A 23625-nucleotide genomic window follows, 5' to 3' on the forward strand; every position below is an offset into this window, starting at 1 on the left:
AGGGAATTTGGGATGCAAGATGCTTATTAGAAATCAATACCTGTGAAGGAAAGGCAACAGAAGCAGGCTGAGAAGAGGAAGAAGTCAAACTGTAATGCAGGCCTGACAACCAGGTACAGTTCCCTGGAGCAAGTACTGCCTGTCAAAAATAGCTAGACCTTTATACCCCCACCTTGCTCAGCCGTTTGCAAGCTGCCCCTAGAAGACTGTGATCTCAGGTGAAGCAGCTCTCTGTAGCTGAGGCCGACCCTGAACCAGCTGACAGTTGAAAGCCATCTGCTTAAAGCACTTTCTGCAACTGGGAAGGAGAACTGTGTAGTTCCATCTCTTCCACAGAAAGAAACTACCCCACCCAAGGTTACGCCCTCAGGTCAGCCCACATCTAATTCCAGACAGCTCTGAAGTGTCATCCAAGCTCCAGAGTTCCCAAAAGGACTGACTAAAGTCTCTGTTGCAACTGCATCAGTTGAATCTCTCTGCCCTCCTAATCTTGCTTCCCTCGCTCCATTACAAGTATTGTTCTTAATAAACTTTCTGCAGGCAAATCTCCATCTCAGAGTCTATTTCCCAGGGAACATAACCTAAAAAATCTGATTCCATAGGAAAATTCGATAAAGAGGTAGCTATGATCTACTCTATTCAGTAACCTCATAGGATATTATTTCAGCTAGTGCAAATCATTAAAACTTAGCTGTCTATGGCACAATAATGTCAAGGCATCATTCTGTTAAAACAAACAAAAAAGGAACTTAGCAGCATTTAGATAAGTAGCAAAACAGAATAAATATATAAAAGATGACAAAATTGAAGTATTCAGTAGAAATAGCAAATAGTAGATCTGTGTTAACCTTTAAGAAAATAAAGTAACTATCCTATTCATAACCTGAAATGGGTAGAATAAAAATGGTTAATGAATCACATCCACCCATATTATACACATCAAGGCTCAAAGGCAATAGAGGAACTTATTGCAGGATTTTTATCAAATTAAGCAGATTCTTCTGCATAAATTAGTGGTTCCTGAACTTATTTGAGTTATGGATCCCTTTGAGTATCAAATGAAAGTTATATACTGTCTTCTCTGAAAAATGTCCATATGCATTTGTAAAATCTGAAAATAATTTCAGGAGTTCCTGGATCCCTGAAAGCCATTTACAGGTGCCAGGTTAAGAACCCCTTACCTAAATCACGTTTATAAAGGTAAAATGACATCTGTCCAACACATGTTAACTTAAAAGACAAAGATGCTGACCAAAATGCAGCTGAATAAATCATATTGTCTTTAACTTATTTTAATTACATTATTATATAAGGAATATGTAAATAGGTTCTCACTATAAAATAATTAAAACAATACAGATTAAATTTCCTCTTGGTCACCCCTATTCCCCTTTCTCTTCACAGAGATTATTTATCAGTTTGACGTAAATCCTTTCAGACTTTTCCAGTGCTTTTTCAAAAACGTACTACCTATTAAAATGTGGAGAATCATTTTGGACACACTATGTTAAGAACTAGCATTTAAAAAGAACAAAGGATAGGGACTTCCCTGGTGGTGCAGTGGTTAAGAATCCGCCTACTAATGCAGGGAACACGGGTTCAAGCCCTGGTCCGGGAAGATCCCACATACCACGGAGCAACTAAGCCCGTGTGCCACAACTACTGAGCCCATGCGCCACAACTACTGAAGCCCACACGCCTAGAGTCCGTGTTCCGCAACAAGAGAAGCCACCGCAATGAGAAGCCCGCGCACCGCAACAAAGAGTAGCCCCCCCTGGCCGCAACTAGAGAAAGCCCGTGCACAGCAACGAAGACCCAACACAGCCAAAAATAAATTAATAAAATAAATAAATTTAGTTTTAAAAATTACTCAAATAAATAAATAAATAAGTAAAAAGAACAAAGGATAGATATTAGTGGTTTTCCTAATAGCAAATGCAGTGCTGCTAAGATTAATGACTTTTTCATATAACTCTTTCCTATAACCACTCTATCCATTTTTTTCAATTTGACCCACAATTTCCAAATCTGGTTTGGAAAAAGCTAGTGTATAAATCAATCAATAGAGCAACATTTAAACCTGGAGAGCTTGTCAAAGAAACAGATTCCTGAGCCCCATTCCAATTTTAGTTAACTAGAATTTACAAGGGTAGAGCCCCAGAATGTATTTTACCAAAGTTCCTCAAGTGATGTGAGTAAAATATAAAGCAGCAGTGTTGGGAATCACTATTATGAAAATCATAGAAATTAAAAAGATAATGGTTTCAATTCATTTCCACAAAGACCTCTTAAAAGTCCATTATGAATTCTACTAGGTATTGTGCTGGATGCTGAATATATTGTAGGATACAGTCCTTGCCCTAGAAGTGCTTACAGACTGGAAGAGAAAATCGTACTTAATAATAAATAATTATAACACAAGCTGAAAAGTAGAAAGTGCTGTCTGTCCCCTAACTAAAATGTATGCTCCATGAAAGCGGGAATTCTGTTTTATTCACTGCCATACCTCCAAGCGTCTAGACAAGAGCTTAACACATAATAGGTACTTAATAAACAATTGCTGAATAATGCATAGGACTAAAATGGAAGGTTTAATTTCAACTAAGTAGATAAGGAAAAGGCACTTTTAAGAACAGATGTATAGACTGTTAAGAGGCAGGGAAGGTTAAAACAAAGAGAATTAATATTCATAGTACTACCCTACAATGTGTAAGAAATTCCAAGTTGACTTTGAATACATTATCTCATTTAACTATGATATAAACATTCTGAGATGGTATTGTGTCTCCATTTTAGAGATAAAGAAACTGAGGCACAGAAGGGTTAAGTAACTTGTCATCCAAGGTTACACAGCTAGAAAGTAGCAGAACTGAAATTTGAACCCCAGTCTCTAATAATAAGGCTTAGGAATTTAGACCTCATTTCCTAAGAAAAAAGAATGTCTTTGAAGTTTTTTTTTTTCCTATTTGGAATATTTGCTTTTTAAATAACAGCTTTATTGTGATGTAATTCATATATCACAAAACTCACTCTTTTAAAGTGTACAATTCAGTGGTATTTAGTATATTCACAGATTTGTGCAATCATCACCATTATCTAATATTAGAACATTTCATCACCCAAAAAAGAAACCCCATACCCATCAGCAATTACTTTCCCTACCGCCAGGTCCTGAAAACCACGAATCTACTTTCTGTCTTTAGGATTTGCCTATTCTGGACATTTCATATAAACTGAATCATATGACATGTAGCCTTTTTTAAAACTTTTTTTCTTGTGGTAAAATATAAATAAGATGTACTCTTTACCCATTTTAAGCATACAGTTCAGTAACATTAAGTACATTCACACTGCTGTGCAACCATCACCATTATCCATCTCTAGAACTTTTTCTTTTTTTTATAAATTTATTTATTTTATTTTATTTATTTTTGGCTGCGTTGGGTCTTCGTTGCTGCGCGCGGGCTTTCTCTAGCTGCAGCGAGCAGGGGCTACTCTTCGTTGCAGTGTGCGGACTCCTCACTGCGGTGTCTCCTCTTGTTGCGAAGCACGGGCTCTAGGTGCGCGGGCTTCAGTAGTTGTGGCACGCAGGCTCAGTAGTTGTGGCTTGCGGGCTCTAGAACACAGGCTCAGTAGTTTTGGCACATGGGCTTAGTTGCTCCGCAGCATGTAGGATCTTCCCAGACCAGGAATCAAACCTGTGTCCCCTGCATTGGCAGGCGGATTCTTAACCACTGCACCACCAGGGAAGTCCCTAGAACTTTTTCATTATCCCATAATAAAACTCTGTTTACCCCTTAAATAATAACTTTCCATTCCCCTCTCCCCCCAGCCTCTAGTAACCTCTATTTTACTTTCTGTCTCTTATGAATTTGCCTATTTTAGGTAGCTCATATAAGTGGAATCATACAATTTTTGACCTTTTGTGTCTGGCTTACTTCACTTAGCGTAATGTCCTCAAGGTTCATCCATGTTGTACCATGTATCAGAATTTCCTTCCTTTTTAAGGCTGAATAATAGTAAATTGTATGTATATACTAAATTTTGTCTATCCATTCATCTGTCGTTGGACACTTGGGTTGCTTGTGCCTTTTGGCAATTGTGACTACTGCTGCTATAATGTGGGTGTACAAATGCCTGTTCGAGTTCCTGCTTTCAAGTCTTTTGGCCACAGACCCAGAAGCAGAATTGCTGAATCCAGTAATTTTATGTTTAGTTTTCTGAGGAACTACCATAACATTTTCCACAGAAGCTGCACCATTTTATATTCCCATTAGTGATGCACAAGGGTTCCAATTTCTCCATATCCTTACCAACACTTGGTATTTTCTGGTTTTTTTTTTCTTTATAACAGACATCCTAATGGATATGAAGTGATGTCCCACTGTGGTTTTTTGCATTTTCCTAATGATTAGTGAGTGATGTTGAGCATCTTTTCACGTGCTTATTGGCCATTTGCATATCTTCTTTGTAGAAGTGTTTATTCAAGTCCTTTGACCATTTTTTAATCAGGTTGTTTGCTTTTTGTTGTTGAGTTGTAGGAGTTCTTTACATATTCTGAACATTAATCCCTTATCAGACATATTCATTTTGAGTGGCTATTAGGGTATCCATTTAGAAATATCTAGCAAGCAAATATACATGCTGATCTTGAATTCAAGAGGGAGAAACAACGATGTACACTTAACAGTCATAGTATTTGCACAGTGACATTTATAAAGTACTTTCATGTATATTAGTTTCTTTAGAATCTCACAAAAATCCTAACACTTGTACAGATGAGAAATCTCAGGCAGATCTCCAGACTACAAATCCCAAGATTAAGATTATTTGGAAGTGCGTCAGGGATCAAAGGGAAGAAGCTGGCCAAGCTGCCTGAGTTTTGGGCCCCATCCCAATTCCCAAAACATCTCAAATTTTTCTGCTGCAAAAACTGGAATATCATGTAAGATTTCAATTGAAAATAAGTAGAGTTGCTTGAAACAAATTTGAAACCATTACATTATATACTAACTTATGTTCTTAAAATAGTTATTGAAGCTATAGAAATAAATAAGATTGCTTAATTAGAAAACTTGGGGCAAGAAGGTAATCCTACTTTTGTGGGGTAAGAGAATAAAGAAGGAAGGTAGAAGGAAAACCAGAATGGTGAAGTAAAACAAAAATCTAGGAAGAAACATTTCAACAGGAAAGTTCAGAAGACTACAGAGAATGCTATACAGAGGTCATGACGGATGAGGACTGCAAAAAGGATACCGTGTCTGGCAATCATGAGGTCATTGGTGACCTTTAAGAGATCAATTTTAATATAGTGAGCGAAAGCAGAAGTCAGATTGAAAAGGCTTCAGAGGTGGCGAGAAGGTTAAAGAAGGAAAGGTAACAAATATGGAATACTCTCAACAATTCTGATACAAGAATAATAGTGAATGAATATTTACGTAATACCTGATAAGTGCTAGGCCCTGTTCTAAATACTTAACATATTAATTGATTTATACTCAAAACAATTCCTTTTGAGTATAAAACAAATGGACCATCATTCTGGTCCATTTATAGTTGAGGAAACTGAGACATAGTGAGGAGCCAGAATTCTGAGGCTATCTGCTGCATAGTCCCTGCATATATATGATAATATATAATATAATCACATATATATCATATGTCATATTATATAATATATATGATAATATAATATATAGTAGATAAATGCAAATATACACGACAGTAAAGAGTACAATAATATTGAGTATAATCTATAAAAAACTGAATCACTCTGTTGTACACCTGAAACTATAAAATTCTAAATCACCTATACTTTAATTAAAAATAAAAATAATAATATAATATTGAGTGAGAGAAAAGATTAGCAAAAGTATTTTTTCACAAGAACCATAACACGGGGAAGGATTTTATACCACTAACATCAATGTATGTTGGTGATGCTTGACAGTCATGTCAGTTTACCAGGTGTTGATAGATTTAAGCAAAATAAAAACAGGCTGACTTTTACTGAATGTATTAATGTGGCAGGCTTCCATTCAATAAAACCATGAATGAATAGGGAAAAAATGTAATTATCTCCAAAGGCTTTCAAAGGCATAATACATTCTCCTGTTGCTTACAGAATGCAAGATAATGAATGGATGGATGGACCAAAATCTATTTTACTGATTAGCTCTATCATATATTTGTACCTTTAAAAAGCAACAATTTTTTTAAAAAAGAAAAAAAGGATCCTATGAAGATATAACAAAGCTATTGTAAAGACAGAAATCTATAAAATTTATTCTGAAAAAAAAAAAAGAATATCTAGCAGTATTTTTGTCATCTTCCTGCCTGCCAATGTTACCCCTTTGAATCAACTATAGGCTAGAGTATTATAGGGTAGAGCAATGCCAATATAGAAAGAATTTCATGAAGGGTCAGTCTAACTTGTAAGCAATAAATAGTGTTTTCTATCTAATATTGCAATATTAGACATAATTTTTAAATTTCTTATAATTGGAATATTAAAATAGAGCAATTTATCCAGCTGTCCTCATTTCTCTAATCACTTTCTACCCTTTGCCTCCACAGTAACTACCTCTATCATTACAGAACACTGTGTTAAGTGCTATTTTAATGTGTATCCTATACTAAAGTGTATACTCCTTAAATACAGAATTTATATTCTATTTTGCACAGAATATTTAAAAATGTTAAATATAAGTTTTATAAATGAATGGAGGAATGAACAAACATGAATAAAATTATATGTTGGCATTACATTTATACAAGTGTCTTTTGATGGCAAGAATTTATACACTTTTGCATAAGACCTTTCCAAAACACAGACACACATTTTAAGTAGTAAGAGAATAATTTTCCTTGAGATCCATTAATAAACCTAAAGATAGATAAAAGAAAATAGACTGAAGTAGAAAAGAAAGTTGACGTAGTCCATAGCACTTGTGTAATAAATATTACATAATGTTTTGACTGCCTATGATAAGTTTAAAAACACTGACAACACTAATAAAGGTGATCATTTTTCTAGAACAGTGTTTTCAAACCTTGGCTGCACATAAAACAACCTAGGAACTTTTTAAAAATTCTGAAGTTCAGTCCTCATTCTCAACAGATTCTTATTTAATTAATTCGGGGTGAGTCCTTGGCACTATTTTTTTTTAAATCTCCCCAGGTGATTTTAATGTGAAACCAAGACTGGAACCCACCACTCTTTCCTTTAAAATCAATTTTTGAGGCATAATTTACGTTCAATAAAATATACCAATTTTAAGTATACAATTAAGTTTTGACAAATGAATACAGCCATGTAACCACTACCATAATCACAACATAGAACATTTCCATTACCCAAAAAAGTTTCCTCATGCCCCACTTCCCTCTCCCCTAGCAACCACTGATTTACTTTCTGTCACTACAGCTTAAGGCTTTCTAAAATTTCATGTATATGGAATTGTATTGTATGTTCTCTTTTTGGTCTGTCTTCTTTTATTTAGGATAATGCTTTTAAGAATCATCCATGTTTTAGGCCATCAGTTTGTTCTTTTTTATTGCTGAACAGTATTCCACTATATGCATATACAACAATTTCTTTATCTATTCACCCATTTCATAGACATATGGGTTGTTTCCAGTTTAGGGCTATTCTGAATAAAGCTGTTCTGAATATTCAAGTACAAATCTTTATATGAACATATGTTTTCATTTCTTTAAAGTAGATACCTAGGAATAGGTTGCTGAATCTTATGACTAAGTGTATGATTAATTTTATAAGAAACTGTTTTCTGGGAATTCCCTGGTGGTGCAGTGGTTAAGAATCCGCCTGCCAATGCAGGGGACACGGGTTCGATCCCTGCTCTGGGAAGATCCCACATGCCACGGAGTAACTAAGCCCTTGCGCCACAACTACTGAGCCTGCACTCTAGAGCCTGTGAGCCACAACTACTGAAGCCCACGCGCCTAGAGCCGGTGCTCCGCAACAAGAGAAGCCACCGCAATGAGAAGCCCGCGCACTGCAACGAAGAGTAGCCCCTGCTCGCTGCAACCAGAGAAAAGCCCGCGCGCAGCAACGAAGACCCAACGCAGCCAAAAAATAAAATAATAAAATAAATAAATTTTTTAAAAAAAGAAAGGAACTGTTTTCCAAAGTGGCTGTATCATTTTGCATTCCCACCAGCAATGTAAGAGAGTTCTAGTTGCTCCACATCCTTGTCAGTACTTGGTAGTGTCAGTCTTTTATTTTACACATTCTAGTGTGTGTATAGTATTTCCTTAGGTTTTAATTTGCATTTCCTTAAAGACTAAATAAATATAAAAACAACTGTTCTTAAGGTAAGAAAACCACCAGGGAGAGGGTACTTCATCTTTTGATTCAACAATGTATTTTTAAAGACGGTAACTATATTATACTGCCTTGCTTACCACATTCATCACTCCATTATAATGAGAAAGAAGCAAATGACCAAAAAAGCTTTTCAAAAGCAGGTTTCAGAGAATTTCTTAGGGTCAAGTACCCACTCAGTTTACAACTTCCCACCTACATAAAGATGGCAACATAATGCAGTTCTAGAAGCATAGGCTTTAGTGCCCAACTTGGGTTTGTATTCTAAGGTAGGGAAATACAAAGTATTTTGGAATGATTTCCACCCAAAATAAGTAAACAATTATTTACTGAGCTTTACACAAAACAAGTGGCTAAATGTTCAATGAATGAATCAAGAACTAGTTAATAATAACTTTCAGTGGTATTTTTTAATCTATATAATGTTTCAAAAATCAAAACAATGCAGAAATTACATCTTTATTTTATTTATATATCTTGCTAGTATATCTCCTAGGCTCCAGTTACATATAAATCAAGGACGAGAGATTTCCATACTACATAAATATTCTTTAAATTATACAACAGTTTACTCATTCATTCAATAAGCATGTACTGAGTACCAATTTATGGCATATCACATTATACATTCTAAGCGGGAGGACAATTTTTCTCAATACTGAGAACCTAAAATTAATCAGAGTTGGCTACATGTGATTATGAAAAGTATCAGAGTAATTTAGCATATGATAATATAATGCTAAAGCTAATGTTAAAATGAGTGTGATTTCCTTGGCATACCAGCTCCATGACAGGCTAAAAGTGGCCAAGAAGCATGCTGCCTATATGAGGGAAGAAATAAGCCTATAAATAAACCACAAGGTAGAAAATTCACATAAAAGTAATCTGGAATGGACTGCAGTCTATTTCTAATATCAAACACAATTCCGAACCATATTAACTTGGGGTTTGGAAAAAGGTTAAGACATGGTTCATATGCTTTCAGGGTTACCTATTTCTTTTTTTTATATATATTTATTTTATTTCTTTACAAATTTAAGATGCATTGAAAAATAAACCAATAAAGAGAAATAAGAGGTCCAGAGCAGGGGCATCCCAGGCTGGGAGCAGGTGAGCCTGGCCACCATCAAGGCTAGCCCTTGTCCTGTCCCAGCCAGTTCGGGTTGGAAGATAACTGTCAGCCACTCTGTCAATACTAAAGCCCAAGTGGTGTCCAGGCAGGAGAGACCTGCTCCAGGCACCTCTGCCTCTCTCCTCAAGAACCCCCAGCTTGGAGAAGCAGTGTTTCCAGTAGGAGCTCAGAGTGGGAAATGGGCTGGCTCTGTGAGGTATTGCAAATTAATGATCAGATTCCCTACAGAACCATTCAGTGTTGGGGCCTCTCCAGCTGGAAAGAAGGCTGGTATCTCTCCCAGATCTTAATTTATTTTGTAACTCAGTTCCTAGACTTATTCATCTCTGACAATGTATCTCTATCCATGGGGTGATCACCAATCATTGCAGGAGAGAGAAAGAAGAGTGGAAGCAGAGAGGGAAAGCTAATCAACCACTCTGATGTTGCTGACTTCCAGGCCCAAGAAGGACTGATCATTTTTCTCTCCACCACCTATGGTCTATACCCCAGCTCTTGTGCATGTGTACGTTTTATCCCTAATATAGGAAGTTGTTGCTAACAGAGAGCTAAATTAACAGCCCCTCCCCCTGTAGTAATCCTGGGATCCCCACTCCTTCCTGCCTGCCCCTCTCTTCTTGAAGGCTGGTCCAAAGGGACACATAAAATTGCCAGGGTCTGGGTGCCTCCAAATTCCCCAATACCAAATCACATAAAGTGAACTGAGAAACTACATGCATTACCATAGGAAAAGCAAGATAAAGTGACGGGATTAGGGGCACCTTCCATCAGTAGGACATGACAGACTGGTAGGATATTTCAGCTCAGAAAAGAAAGTATCTCCTTAAACTTCCCCCTCCCAGCAAAGAGACTGAGGTCAGCTTACATGACTTGTAAGATATGCAACTGTCCAGATTTCTCTGCTCTCCTGAGATGCTTTCTGGAAGCTGGCCTAGGACCCTATTCTGTTTACCCACTTGCTCTAGCTCAGTAGCTGCCGAACTTCCTTGTACGTATGACAGAGAAAGTCCATACAAGGTGCCCCCCAGCTTAGGCTCTTGTTTTCCACCAGGATGAGCTTGTACAACATCTCCAGCTTGTCCTCCTGTTTCTCCATGATAAGCTTCAAGCACTGCGATCTCTATGCCCTTAAGCTATCAGTGAGATCCCATACCTTCTTGTACAGTGGATTATGCAGAACTGGCACAACACTCAAGCCACTGGTGATCTGACTGAAGGAGGAGATGCTGAAGAGGCTCTGGACAACTGAGGGTTACCTATTTCTATACACGAGTTATAAATGGTATGCAAGAAAAAAATCCCACAGTAATTTGTTCATCCATGCATGTATACTCTGAGTGCTATATTGCACAGTCATCATTTTTTATAAAGAAGGATGACAGGTTTAACCTTTAAATGACCACTTATTTGTCAAAAAAGTCCCACATGTATTAAAAATATTAAACAATCAATCATGCAAATTGAATCAATTAAATTGAAATAATGCTTACCTAATAAAGTGAATGTGGTGATTTCTAATTTAAGCCATATCCAACACATAAAAGTTTAAAATTCACATGAAACTCTGTTATGCAACAAAAAACAAGCATGAGAAGCTGTTATGAGTTGAATTGTGTCCTCCAAAATTGGTATGTTGAAGTCCTAACCCCCAGTACCTCAGAACGTGCCATTTTTTTTTGAAATAGGGTCGTTGCACATGTAATTAGGTAAAATGAGCTCATACTGGAGCAGTGTAGGCCCCTAATCCAATAATCCATGTCCTTATAAAATGGCCATGTGAAGACAGAGATACATAGGAAGAACGCCTGTGACAAAGAAGGCAGAGATTGTAGTTATGCAGTTGTATACCAAGGAATGCCAAAGACTCCTGGCAAACCACCAGAAGCTAGCAAGAGGCAAGGAAGGACTTCCCTATTGGTTTCAGAGGGAGCATGACCCTGCCGATACCTTGATTTCAGACTTCCAGCCTCCAGAACTGTGAGACAGTAAATTTCTGTTGTTTTAAGCCATCCAGTTTGTGGCAGTTTGTTACAGCAGCCGTAGGAAACTAATACAGCATTTTCAGTATTTCTTTTATACATTAATTTACTGACATATTAATGTCTTGATTTTTAAAAATTATTTTCTAAAATAATACAGTAAATGTGACTTTTTGGGGTATAGCGCTATACATTTTAACACGTGTGTGTATATATATAGCCATCAACCATAAGATACTGACGGTTAATGTCTTGATTTTTTTTTTACATATTTATTTTATTTATTTACTTATTTATTTATCTGGCTGCACCGGGTCTTAGTTGCAGCATGCGGGACTTTTAGTTGTGGCATGCGGATCTTCTTAGTTGTGGCACGTGGGATCCCTAGTTGTGGCATGTGGGATCTAGTTCCCTGACCAGGGATCGAACCCAGGCCCCCTGCATTGGAAACACAGAGTCTTAGTCACTGGACCACCAGGGAAGTCTCAATGTCTTGATTTTTAATAGCCATTACTGAAACAAGAGCAAAGAAATTGTTTCACATAGGCTTAAGTAAATTTCCAGCCCTTTCACTTCAAAATTTAGACTTTGTATTCACACTTCAATAATATATTTTTTTAATTCCTAAAATAAAGATAACCTCTAAAAGTCCACTATCTTTAGTTTATTCATTATCTTTAAAATCTAAAGCTCTATTCCTTGAGAAAGTCACTTTCAATAAGAATTCATCTGAAGTTTTGAAGAAACTGATAAATCACCATTCTTCACATAAAACAGACAGTCAACATAAAAGATACACACTGTTGCAATGTTCATACCACTTACTGTTATCAGCTTATTATATGCGCAAGTATGGAGTTTTCCCCATGTCTTCTAACACTGCACTCATTATAAAAATTCATGTCTCTCTCTCTTAGTTTTAGAACACTGAGAAGTCTGTTTTTAAACTTCTAAACATTCACTATTCAACAGACTTTTTTTACCAAAGTATACTTAATTTACAATGTTATGTTAGTTTCAAGTGTACAGCAAAGCAATTCAGTTATACACACAAATATATATACTCCTTTTCATATTCTCTTCCATTATAGGTTATTACAAGATATTGTATATAGTTCCCTGTGCTATACAGGAGGTCCTCGTTGTCTACCTACTTTATATACAGTAGTCTGTATATGTTAACCCCAAACTCCTAATTTATCTCTCCCCCCCACCCCCACTATCCCTTTTGGTAACCGTAAGTTTGTGTTCTATGTCTGTGAGTCTATTTCAGTTTTGTAAATAAGTTCATTTGTATCATTTTTTCAGATTCCACATATAAGTGAAATCATATGATATTTGTCTTTCTCTGTCTGACTTTCTTCACTTAGTATGATAATCTCTAGGTCCATCCATGTTGCTGCAAATGGCATTATTTCATTCTTTTTTATGGCTGAGTAATATTCCACTGTATATATGTACCACATCTTCTTTATTCATTCCTCTGTCAATGGACATTTAGGTTGCTTCCATGTCTTGGCTATTGTAAAAGGTGCTGCTATGGACATTGGGTGCATGTATCTTTTCATATTAGAGTTCTCTCTGGCTATATACCTAGGAGTGGGATTGCTGGCTCATATGGCAGCTCTATTTTTAGTTTTTTAAGGAACCGCCATACTGTTCTCCATAATGGCTGCACCAATTTACATTCCCACCAACAGTGTAAGAGGGTCCCTTTCTCTTCAGGGTCTCTCCAGCATTTATTATTTGTAGACTTTTTAACTATGGCCATTCTGACTGGTGTGAGGTGATACCTCATTGTAGCTTTCATTTGCATTTCTCTAATAATTATCGATATTGAGCATCTTTTCATGTGCCTGTTGGCCATCTGTATGTCTTCTTTGGAGAAATGTTTATTTAGGTCTTCTGCCCATTTTTTGACTGGGCTTTTTGTTTTTTTGATATTAAGCTGTACGAGCTGTTTGTATATTCTGGAAATTAACAAACATGTATTAAATATTAAGATGTGTGTGTGAGGCACTGTGGTGGAGGAGGAAGGAGAGAATTCATTGATCAAAAAAAAAATAAAAGAGCAATGTGATTTTAAAACTTGGTAAGTTTCTACTCTAAAAAATGTTACCACTTATCCCTTAAAGGTATGCAGCTGCTTTCCCTGCTGGAATATCTCACACATAAATAAGTCATTTTTCCCCACATGGAAATTTTATTATGATTTTTCATTCTAACTTACACACATCTAAAAAGCTTTTTAGATGAGGATATCTTTTGTTCCCCTAAATAATAGAGATTAAAAACAAATTACATATAAAAATCAACATCTGTAATACTTGTTACTGCTGCATTTCACAAAAGTTTGTACTATAGAAAAATTTCATAGATGTTTATTGATAATATATACATGCTCATAATTATAAACTTACTAGTTAACTTTTAAGCTATAGGTAACTTCCTGAAATGGACCTTTTCATTATTATCGACTTTGCAATTACACTTCTTCCACATAAAGTAGTACTTAGCATTGTGGCTCTAGTCTTGAAGACTATCCGCATACAAATTATGTGTTTATTAGAAAACATGTAGGCTAAAAATATGGGGCTCAACTGTCAGAATCTATGATAATTTCTGGATATTTATATAATTAAGATATACCAGCACTGAAGGACCCTGCATGCCTTTATCCAATTTTTGAAAATCTAAATATTCGAATAAATATAATATTTCTGCATACAAGAGAAAAACTGTTAATGCTTCTTTTCCCTCAATCAATTCACATTTCCCTGAGAAGACACAAACCTCCTTTAAATTTTACCAAACACAGAGAAATCCATTTAAAATATGATGGATAGCAAAAAAGGGTCAACATCTTAAAATTATTAGTAAATTATAGTTGTACCATTCTTATACCATCTGCAGATTCCTGAGTAAGTATTTTCCCAAGGTTTATACTACCACTATTTCCATGGGCTTCTTAAACAGGTTAAAAATGCAGATGCTTAAAACACCTGAACTCTATTACCGTCATAATACTGAGAGATCAGAAAAGTCTATTCACAGAGCTTCAAACTTACAGACGTCCATGAAAACACTAATTTACAATTTTCCCCTTTTAAAAGGAACAGTACTTCTGATTCAGTACTGTCATGGAAAAGAAATGTATCCTTTGAGCATAACAACCTAGTCCTCCCATTTGCTTACATCAAGCTGGGAAAGTTTTAGTTCTGACACAAAATCTGATGTTTTCTACAGAGCATTTGCTTTTCAACCAGTCCATGACTCCCTATTAACAGATTCCACGTGGAAAGTAATCAGAAGTTACCGAATTTAATATACCTGCACTTTGTACAAGTTTTTGTTGTTGTCTAATTTTTTTTCCTTCCAATTTTTTATTCTGTTGTGCTGTTTTATTTTTTAATTTATTTATTTATTTTAAGGTATTCTTGTTTTCCTCATTTAAATCCCCTTATGAATCTTTTCTTTAAAAGATGTTGTTATAGAAATACCCTAACATCCCTTCCTTCCTAAAAGTATCAGCCTTTAGTAACTTCCCAATTCTGAGGTTACAACTATGGCTTGGACACAGTAAGGAAATATGTAGAATTTTTAATAATACCACTGAGTAATTATATTGAGTTTGAAGTGAAGTTATAACGTGAAGAACATCACTACCATCTTGCTACATACAAATCACTTTTTCACTCATCTCTTGGCAATACTTTTATAAAACCTATCATCTAGATTAAGTCACATACTCGCATTTTAGGTTTAAGAGATGAGGGATGGGTTTCTCACTTTACATATTAAAAGATGGTTCATGCCAAGATACAGAACGCAGAATGCTAGAGAATGGAATATCCTTCTCTTCCACACTTACTAGCATAAATTAAAGTCAGAAAAATAAAGATTACACAGCTCATGGTTCTCAAATAGCATTACTTAAAAGTGATTAATTCATTCTCCTACCTTCATCTATGAAATCCAAAGTAAGAATCAGAAAATATGCTTAAATATGTCCTTTCTCCAGTCCCTAAAACTATCATACAAGAGCTCATCACCCTAATAAGCATGCCAACTATCTTATTATAAAAAAAAAATCTGATTTAAACATGACCTGGATCACCCACAAAATCTGATTTCATTTGTAACTTGACATTATAGTCACTTTCAAAATATATACCTCTTTAAAACTCTTCCTCTCTCTCATCTGCCCCCTCAAAGTTTGAAAATTCTTTCAAACCCAATATTTCTTACTAGAAAATGACCACGTAAATTGACACTTTTCAATTCAAAATATTTTAAACAAGAATCTTAAAAGTTAACTGACAGAAACTCATACAAAGAATAAGGTCTACAGACGAATAAAGAAATGCCTATATTCATTTTCATGTTTTCAGTATTAAAGCTGTACACCTTAATTATCTGATTATTCAATTAATTATTTCAAAAATACACACAAACACACAATGGACTAGCCTCAAATAAACAAAACTTTCTCAATCCACTGTCACTATATTCTGACACAGGATAAATTTAGATAAATTTACACTTCACATTTGCAAAACAAACTGTGGCGTATGTTGTTTTAAAAAGAAACACAGGGTTCAGTGACTCTCAATGAACAGAAGTAGACTACCTTATATGAAACACCACAATGTACTACTCTTAAAATGAAAAGAAAATTTCAAATATGTCAGTTTTACCTGGGGAGAAGACAGCTAGATGTCTAGGGTTCCTGTGTAAGTGTGTTCCTGTGCTTGTTTAATTCTAAAAACAACCTCCCTCCAACTCCTTTCAAAAATCAATATTTTTTTCAATAAATATGAGCATATACTGTACAACAAAATGCATAAAGATTATAAGGTGCACTTCCAAAATGCTATAACAGTTCAAATAGAAAAAAAAAATCAGTGTTTTAATTTCCCACATAGCAAGTCTATGTTAAACAATGTCATTTTTTCCCCTTTCTTCCTAACCATTCCACAAATCAGGACTACTGTATTTATATATTTAATAAGATGAACAAACTGACTAGAAGCTCTGGAGGAGTACAAGAGAAAGAAATCCTTTTCATTTTCCCACAAACAAAAAGATAAAACAAAAGCAAATATGAAGACTTGTTAAATGAAAAGCATTTGAAAAACCCAATGTGACCAGCTTTTGATTTACCCCAGTCTGACAAGGAAGATAGACCCCACCCCCACTCCAGATTGTGCCTTTTTTTTCCTTGGGTGGGAGTGTGGAAAAGAGAAGCTGTCACATTTCCATCTTCGGTTATTGTTAAGTCCACAGCCTAGATTCCCAAGTATCACTGGTCCAGGGGGGAAAATATTAAAGCAGGTAATTAAAATTGTCTGAAATGCACAGTAGTTTGTTGATTTTTTCCATTTTTAAAGTTAATTATACCCAGCTTCAATCTGCGAAGACTAGATTGCCTTTGACAGCCTGTCCCTCAAACGTTCCCTGTAAGACCGCTTGCTCCAGATTCACTAACAATTCTCTCCTCCCTGAACTTAAATTAGAAGAACGCATTTCATAAATTATTACATCCAGAAAGCCAAATCTCCCCATCCTTCTTGCCTTGGCCTGGGGTGTAGAACGAAGAGTAAAAAAGAGATCTATTCGCTCTTCAAACAAAAAGAAAAGCGGGTACAGGGCTGGTGGAGGAAAGAGCAGCAGTGGACCTGAACGACACGTTAAGAAAAGTTTTTTATGTGACTAGTTTGTCCTTTCACGGGAGAACAGGAGTTGGGCAGAAAGCCGGGGTCTTGGCGCAGGGCTTGTGCAAAGAGAAGGCACCTGCGGAAGAGGAAGCCGGGGACAAGAGAGGAGTCAAGCGAGCACCTACCGACTTGCAGCACATTCTCCACGGAGCCGCTGTCCAGCAGACGGATGCCCCGGCGGAATGGGAGCCCCTCGCCACCACCGCCGCCGCCGGCGGCTCCTGCCCCTGAGCCCAGTCCGGGGGACGCCCCCGCCGCGGCTGCCCCGGGGGCGGAGCCGGCCGGAGCGGCGGCCCCGGGGGGTGGCGGCGGCCCCTCCTCGGCCGGCGAAGCCCCAGCGGCGCCTCCAGCCGAGCCGGCGCCAGGGCCGCCGCGGTACTGGAAGCTGGAGTACATGCAGATCTCCCGCTCATTCCGCGGAAAGGACCAGTAGACGATGCGGCGCTGCACGGGCTCCGGGATCCGCTCGAAGCGCTCCTCCACCCGCTCGTACGCCCACTTTTCCGCAACGGTCTTGGCGGCACAGTCCAGCAAGGACTCGGGCTGCAGGTGGGGACGGGCCCCCAGGGGCAGGCAGCTGCCGCCGACGCCCCCCACCCCGCCGCCGGCCGCCCCGGGCGAACCGCGAGGGTGGTGAGCCTGCGGACTGGGCCACGAGCACAGGCGCTTGGCCGGAGAGACCGGCGGTGGCGAGAGCAGCTCCTCTCGCTCACCTCCTTCCGCCATTGCTGGGGACTGACTGACTGACTGAGGCGGAGGCAGCGGCGGCAGCGGCGACTGCACCGGCTGCGGCGGAGACCCTGGCCACGGCCACGCGCCCCGCGCAAGCGCCCAGCTGCGGCGCCGAGGGGGGGGGGGGGGCGGGGCGAGCAAACCCGCGAGCCTGCCGGCCTGAGTGTGGAGCCTAGGCCGGTCCGGTGCGCGCGCCGCGAGGGCCGACGGGGGCGGACTGAGGAAGAGAGGCGGCGCGCGCCGTCCGGGCCGCCGCGAGCGCGAGGAGGGACGGAAGCGAGCGCGGGCCGGCGGCGCGCGCCAGGCGCAGACGGCCCAGAACGCGCACCGAGCGCTCGCCCCGGGCCGACCTCCACCTAGAGGCCAGCCAAGGGCGAGGAGCGCCGGACCCTCACCAGCTCGCTCACCTCCAACCCACCTGCCGCCTGGAGGGAGAGGAGTGGACTGTGCGGCCAAGTGCAATGGCCAGGCGCGAGCCACGCGAGGAGCCGCCGCGAAGTGCTAGGTTTGCGGAGCGGAGGAAGAGAGAAAACTCAAAATCGGGGTCCTCTGTAGACTGACCAGACGCGCGACGGTCACAGCGGAGCGAAAGATCTGGCAGAAAGACGCTAGGAAGACACTAGGAAAAAATCGGAAAGTTCCAGTGATGAAAACTCTCCTCACACCACAGCAATGTAGAATAAAGTTGGCGGTCCCCTCCGGAGCCGGGCAAAGCCGCACCAGCCTCCGACTGGACAATGGGGCGCCAAGATCTCACCGCCACGGCGGCTGCAGCCTCCGTGGATATTGAAGGGTTTTAGCACCTTGCATCCTAGGGGGGGAAAAAAAAACTTCTCGGTGTGGTTTCTGGTAGAGTTCTCTGATCCCCTGCCTCCAGTCTAAATTAGGTCTTTTATGTTTTCCTCACTTGGCTCAGTCTTTCTACACTTTCATGTTAACTATAACAAGTTGCACACATATTTTTACATATTTGTGTAATGTCTGACTGACCAACCGACTGTAAACACCATGAGAGCAAAGATCATGTCTATTTTCTTCTCGATAATTTATCCTCTGCCTGACATACGGCAACCTCACCACTAACTCCTCAATAAACAAAACTGAGTTGTAAGCAACGGTATGTTGCTCAGTCAAGAAAATTTATTATTTCAGATTTGCTGACAAACTAATCTCTAAAACGTTAAAATGTTCCAACAACTGTCTTGAGAGTTCCTTCAGTTGCATTGTCCCTTCAAAATGAGCGAGTTCTAGAGTGTAGTATAAAATAAGGATAAGGGAGTAAATGACTGGAGATGGACATGGGCCAAAGTAGTTTGCTTGTGCTGTAATGTCAGAATTAAAGAGCATAGGCCATGGAGTCAGAATTGGGTGTGAATCACCCTTGCTACTTGTGTGATGCTAATCATGACTCAAGTCATTTGTAAAAGTGAGCTAGTAATAATGCCTATACATATAATTTATTAGAAGTAATTCAAATGTAGTGCTTATTCAGTGTAGTAGATAATAAATATGTTTATATGTGTTAATGGATTTATATCTGTAAATATCTAAATAGATTATTGTGAAGTAGCATAATCCCTCCTGCCCTTTAAATCCGGTACCACAATTATAGACTTTCATGGCACCCAATCTTTTCTTTCCTAGAACTTATCAGAGTTTATTTGGGGCGTGAGTATTCCTCTAATGCCTTTTTCTCTGATTAGATTATGAGCTATGTAAGGGCAGAAAATATTTCTATATAAAGGCCTGTCCCAACACTCACCATAATGCATTCATACGGAAGATGCTCAAGAAACATTTGCTTTCTGAATCAATGAATACGTTACTCTGATTTACTCAACTGCTGGAAAATATAGTTAATAGAGGTTGGGATATATGAAGAAATGTTACTAAACATATTTACTAAGAGTCAAGTTTGATTCTTACAAGTTTGATTTAACTAGGTGATTTTTCCTTATTTGGAAGACATTAAACTTTATAGAAAAGCACAAAGAATAGCACAATCTATGCCCATATACTCACCACTCAGAATTAATAATTATTACTTAATATATCAGAAGTCCACTTTAACCACCTCCATATAGCATCACTGGGAGCAAGTACAACCTGAGTTTGGAGTCCATTTTTAAATTATGTGTGTGTACATATGTAACATTGTTTTTTGTATATTTCATTTAATTAAATGTTATTACAGCTGCCTACCATCACATTGCTAACTTTCTTTTTCCTGTGCATACTGACACACAAAGATCTAATTCCTTTAAGTGCTGTAAAATATTCCACCTTAAGAATATATCACATTTGGGCTTCCCTGGTGGTGCAGTGGTTAAGAATCCCCCTGCCAATGCAGGGGATACAGATTCGAGCCCTTGTCTGGAAATATCCCACATGCTGTGGAGCAGCTAAGCCCGTGCACCACAACTCCTGAGCCTGTGCTCTGGAGCCCACAAGCCACAACTACTGAGCCCATGTGCCACAACTACTGAAGCCTGAGTGCCTAGAGCCTGTGCTCTGCAACAAGAGAAGCCACCGCAATGAAAGGCCCATGCACTGCAATGAAGAGCGGCCCCAGCTCGCCGCAGCTAGAGAGAGCCCGCACGCAGCAACAAAGACCCAAAAGAGCCAAAAATAAATAAATAAAAATAAATATATTTATTTAAAAAAAAAAAAAAAGGATAGCTTCAAGATGGCGGAGGAGTAAGATGTGGAGATAACTTCCTCCCCACAAATACATTTAAAATACATCTACATGTGGAACAGCTCCTACAGAACACCTACTGAACGCTGGCAGAAGACCTCAGATTTCCCAAAAGATGCCCTCAGGTGACCTGCAGGCAGAGGTGGGGCCAAATCCAAAGCTGAGCACCAGGAGCTGTGCTAACAAAGAAGAGAAAGGGAAATCTCTCCATGCAGCCTCAGGAGCAGTGGATTAAATCTCTACCATCAAACTGATGTACCCTGCATCTGTGGAATACCTGAATAGACAACGAATCATCCCAAAATTGAGGTGTTGGACTCTGGGATCAACTGTACACTTGGGGTTTGCTTTATGCATCTAATTTGTTTCTGGTTTTATGTTTATCTTAGTTTAGTATTTAAAACTTATTATCACTGGTAGATTTGTTTATTAATTTGATTACTCTCTTCCTTCTTTTGTTAATATATATATTATTTTCCTTTTTCTCCTTTTGTGAATGTGTATGTGTATGCTTCATTGTATGATTTTCTGTAAAGCTTTGCTTTTATCCTTTGTCCTAGGGTTCTCTTTGTCTGTTTGTTTTGGGGGGGGGAGTTTAGTATAGTTTTTAGTGCTTTTATTTTAATAAGTTTATTTTATTTTATTTATTTATTTATTGTTTTTCTTCCTTTTCTTCTGAGCCAGGTGACTGACAGAGTCTTTGTGCTCCAACTAGGTGTCAGGCCTGAGCCTCTGAGGTGGGAGAGCCAAGTTCAGGACATTGGTCCACCAGAGACCTCCCAGCCCCATGTAATATCAAATGGCAAAAGCTCTATCAGAGATCTCCATCTCAACGCTAAGACCCAGCTCCACTCAATGACCAGCAACCTACAGTGCTGGACACCTTATGCCAAACAACCAGCAAGACAGGAACACAACCCCACCCATTAGCAGAGAGGCTGCCTAAAATCATTATAAGTTCACAGACACTTCAAAACACACCACTGGATGCCGTCCAGCCCACCAGAAAGACAAGATCCAGCCTCATCCACCAGAACACAAGCACCAGTCCCCTCCATCAGGACACCTACACAACCCACTGAACCAACCAGAGCCACTGGGGGCAGACATCAAAAACAACGGGAACTAGGAACCTGCAGCCTGAGAAACGGAGACCCCAAACACAGTAAGTTAGGCAAAATGAGAAGACAGAGAAATACACAACAGCTGAAGGAGCAAGGTAAAACACCACCAGTCCAAACAAATGAAGAGGAAATAGGCAGTCTACCTGAAAAGGAATTCAGAGTAATGATAGTAAACATGATCCAAAATCTTGGAAATAGAATGGAGAAAATACAAGAAATGTTTAACAAGGACCTAGAAGAACTAAAGAGGAAACAAACAGTGATGAACAACACAATAAATGAAATTAAAAATTCTCTAGAAGGAATCAATAGCAGAATAACTGAGGCAGAAGAACGGGTAAGTGACCTGGAAGATAAAATAGTGGAAATAACTACTGCAGAGCAAAATAAAGAAAAAAGAATGAAAAGAATCGAGAACAGTCTCAGAGACCTCTGGGACAACATTAAACGCACCAACATTCGAATTATATAGGTCCCAGAAGACGAAGAGAAAATAAAGGGTCTGAGAAAATATTTGCAGAGATAATAGTTGTAAACTTCCCTAATATGGGAAAGGAAACAGTCGATCAAGTCCAGGAAGCACAGAGAGTCCCATACAGGAAAAATCCAAGGAGAAACACGCCAAGACACATATTAATCAAACTATCAAAAATTAAATACAAATAAAAAATATTAAAAGCAGCAACGGAAAAACAACAAACAACATACAAGGGAATCCCCATAAGGTTAACAGCTGATCGTTCAGCAGAAACTCTGCAAGCCAGAAGGGAGTGGCAGGACATATTTAAAGTGATGAAAGAGAAAAACCTACAACAAAGATTACTCTACCCAGCAAAGATCACATTCAATTTCAACGGAGAAATTTAAAACTTTACAGACAAGCAAAAGCTAAGAGAATTCAGCACCACCAAACCAGCTTTACAACAAATCCTAAAGGACCTTCTCTAGGCAGGAAACACAAAAGAAGGAAAAGGCCTACACTAACAAACCCAAAACAATTAAGAAAATGGTAATAGGAACACACATATTGATAACTACCTTAAATGTAAATGGATTAAGTGCTCCAACCAAAAGACATAGACTGGCTGAATGGATACAAAAACAAAACCCGTATATATGCTGTCTACAAGAGACCCACTTCAGACCTAGGAACACATACAGACTGAAAGTGAGGGGATGGAAAAAGATATTCCGTGCAAATGGAAATCAAAAGAAAGCTGGAGTAGCAATTCTCATATCAGACAAAATAGACTTTAAAATAAAGACTATTACAAGAGACAAAGAAGGACACTACATAATGATCAAAGGATCAATCCAAGAAGAAGATATAACAATTGTAAATATTTATGCACCCAACATAGGAGTACCTCAATACTTAAGGCAAATGCTAACAGCCATAAAAGGGGAAATCGACAGTAACACAATCATAGTAGGGGACTTTAACACTCCCTTTCACCAATGGACAGATCATCCAAAATGAAAATAAATAAGGAAACATAAGCTTTAAATGATATTTTAAACAAGATGGACTTAATTGATACTTACAGGACTTTCCATCCAAAAACAACAGAATACACTTTCTTCTCAAGTGCTCATGGAACATTCTCCAGATAGAACATATCTTGGGTCACAAATCAAGCCTCAGTAAATTTAAGAGACTTGAAATCATATCAAGTATCTTTTCCGACCACAACACTATGAGACTAGGTATCAATTACAGGAAAAAATCTGTAAAAAATAAAAACACATGGAGGGTAAACAATACACTACTAAATAACCAAGAGAACACCGAAGAAATCAAAGAGGAAATCAAAAAATACCTAGAAACAAATGACAATGAAAACACGACGACCCAAAACCTATGGGATGAAGCAAAAGCAGTTCTAAGAGGGAAGC

General features: G+C 38.6%; 1 protein-coding gene across 1 annotated transcript in view; it reads right to left on the minus strand.

Annotated features, from left to right (window-relative positions):
• Window positions 1-20090, minus strand: part of ZSWIM5 (zinc finger SWIM-type containing 5) — a 255235-nt gene extending 235145 nt beyond the window's left edge. The window contains exon 1 of the mRNA XM_036833321.1: window positions 17301-20090. Coding sequence (XP_036689216.1) covers window positions 17301-17901 — 601 coding nt within the window. The 5' untranslated portion in view covers window positions 17902-20090. The remainder of the gene's footprint in view (window positions 1-17300) is intronic.
• Window positions 20091-23625: the final 3535 nt, after the last annotated feature.

Source organism: Balaenoptera musculus, chromosome 1 (assembly GCF_009873245.2).
Source record: "Balaenoptera musculus isolate JJ_BM4_2016_0621 chromosome 1, mBalMus1.pri.v3, whole genome shotgun sequence".
Lineage (NCBI taxonomy): Eukaryota > Metazoa > Chordata > Mammalia > Artiodactyla > Balaenopteridae > Balaenoptera > Balaenoptera musculus.